General features: G+C 50.1%; 1 protein-coding gene across 1 annotated transcript; it reads right to left on the reverse strand.

Annotated features, from left to right (window-relative positions):
* Nucleotides 1-224: 224 nt before the first annotated feature.
* On the reverse strand, nucleotides 225-2,346 carry LOC131022927 (uncharacterized). The gene is made up of 5 exons (XM_057952468.1): nucleotides 2,280-2,346; nucleotides 1,868-2,022; nucleotides 1,430-1,777; nucleotides 861-1,340; nucleotides 225-413 (listed from the first exon to the last, which is right to left on the reverse strand). The coding sequence occupies exons 1-5, from the start codon at nucleotides 2,344-2,346 to the stop codon at nucleotides 225-227; spliced, it is 1,239 nt and encodes a 412-aa protein (XP_057808451.1).
* Between the last annotated feature and the right edge of the window lie 233 nt (nucleotides 2,347-2,579).

Below are 2,579 nucleotides of genomic sequence, written 5' to 3' on the forward strand. Positions count from 1 at the left end.
CGCCAGAGGAGTTATCAAAACCTTCGCCAGAAGAGTCATCAACAAGCAACGAAAACAAATATAGGCAATAAAGATAAAAGGAGCAAGGAAGGGAAGGAAATTTCACTAAAACATGCCCGGAGGGCATAGCTATACACCAAAATTTGAAGGTAAATATTCAGCTTATACAAATCAAAGAGTTACAAAAATTTCTTTCGGTAAAGACAGGAAAGGGATAAGGAGCGTCAAGAGGGAGGAACAGAGACAGCTGGGGCAACAGCAGAGGAGACAGGGGCAGAAGCAGATGGAATTGGGGAAGGGGCACCACTTGCAGAGGCATGGCCAGAAACGGTCTTCTCTGTGAACACGGGCAACGGACCAGTCTCCACCGGTTGGGGAAGACGCACTCCCAAATCCAACAACTTGGCAGCTTCCTGCACATATAGATCCTCATCTTGATACAGGTCGAACAGCTGTTCCACCGCAGCAGAGGAAGAGACAGAGTCGGTGAAGGCAGAAGCCGCTAAGTCAGAGGGCAGAGGGGGCTCTAGGCCGAACTGAGAGAATGTTCGGGTGCTCTCGCCAGAGGGATCCCATAGCCGGTTCACAAAGTTCATCAGGGAAGCAGAGAACGCAGGCGCATATATGGGAGCAGAGGGCAGCGAGTCAGATCCAATCCCAAGAGAAAAGTAGGGAATGGCTTTCTCTAGCACTGGATACCACCACTCTGGCTTCTCTGGAGAGTGTTCAGAAATGCCCATCCGTTTGTTTATCTCCTCGTCTTGGAGGTTATCCATCAGGGCTCTGAAATTCAAAGTGGCAAGTTGTTCTGGGGTGGCCCCCGCCATCTCCAATGCCTTGGAAGCTGTTTGCTCTATCACATAAGCAAAAAGAGGTCCGAAATCTTCCAAGTATTCGGGAGTCTTTTTGAAAGACTCCAGAGTGCCTTCCAGCATCATCCCCAGGAAGTGTTGGCCTCGTGGAGACAAGAAGTACTCCAGGCGTTGATCTCGAGCCCCCAGGACGTACGCACGGTTCTGAGCTTCCACAAGTATCCTTTTCCAGCCCCGCCTGGCTTCTTCGTAGTCTCTTTCATAACCAGCTTTAAACCTGGCCAGGCATTCATGGCCCTCTTTTGTGGCCCTCGACAATTCGGAGGCCAAGGACGCCTTCTCCACCTCCATCTGAGCTAATTTAGCTTTCAACTCAATAACCTCCGCTTCAGCCTTGCTTAGGCGCTCCACAACTCCAGCAACATCATCATCGCGTTTAGCGACGTCCGCTTGCTCTTTCTCTCTCTCTTTTTCAGACACATCATAATCATGAATACACTTGACAGCTCCCCAGATCCCGGATTCCATCTGCAAGGAAAACAAAATGGGTAATGACAGAGCAATCAAAAGGTTAGTAACTTAAATTTTCTATAACAAAAATACAAGAGGCAGGATACCTGAAGAGCCAGCTGGCACAACTTAGTAGCCAAAGCCCCGCGCGTCAGCGCCTCCATCTTTTCCTGATCCTGAGAATGGACACGAGCTATCAAAGCATCAATTAATTTCTGCCCCGTCAGACTCGAAATCGGCCCAGGAACAAGATCCTCTGGTTCGTCAGCCGAGGGCACCACAGCTTTGCCCTTACCCTTTCCACCGGCAGAGGGGAGAGCCTTGGAACTACCAGCTGACTTCTTCGCTGGCCCTTTGCCCTTGTCCCCAGTAGGAGGGAGAATCTTCACACCACCAGCAGACCTCCTCGCTGGCTCTGAGAACTTGCCAACCTTTTTTAGGCCCTCCTGCCTCTCCTTCTCACCCACAGAGATCAGGGAACCTCTCTTCCTCTTCTTCGTAAGGTCGGCAAGGGTAGCATCGGGAGCCGAATCAGGCGAAGGAACCTCATCAGTAATATCCACGACTTGGATATCTTCTTCACGGGTGCCAGTGACATCACCAACGCTGGAGTGTCTACCCCTGCGAACAAGGGCCCCCGCATCAACTTCCTCCGCATCAAAGGGGCGCGAAGCTTCCACATTTCTCTCTGGGATCTCAACTACAGGGGGAATAGGGATCAGTTCGGACCCAGCAGGTTGCTCCGAGGGACTTGTTCCGGAAGCAGAACCGCCCGAGCCATGTGCTCCATGGCCAGCAAGAGAAGGGGTGTCAGGCAAATTGTCCCCACATTTTGATCTCCAAGACATATCTGCAAACCAAAATTTCACAACATTAAAAGCAGGGTAACAAAAGCTAATGTGTTTTCTAATGTATATTTTTTACCTATTGATCTCGCTGGATACAGGGGAAACAGACCATTATATGCCAGAGAGGAGTTGTTCTCGGCCAGATACCTACAGTCTAGAGGTTGGGCCTTATTCATAGCATTAAGATGAGCTATAATACTCAGGTCGCGAGTGGAGGGGACTTCGGGAGAGGCTGGCTTATAAGTAGTGCGACTTGTATGCCATTCTAGTTCCGAAACGTGATAGTCGCGCCAGGTGCCGAAAAGGGTGCGCACATAACAATAATGCTTCAGGAAACCCTTATCGAAAGAATTCAGAGAGGAAAGGAAGGTGGTAGGATATTTCGGGTGAGCAGCAAAGCTATACAGGG

Source organism: Salvia miltiorrhiza, chromosome 4 (assembly GCF_028751815.1).
Source record: "Salvia miltiorrhiza cultivar Shanhuang (shh) chromosome 4, IMPLAD_Smil_shh, whole genome shotgun sequence".
NCBI lineage: Eukaryota > Viridiplantae > Streptophyta > Magnoliopsida > Lamiales > Lamiaceae > Salvia > Salvia miltiorrhiza.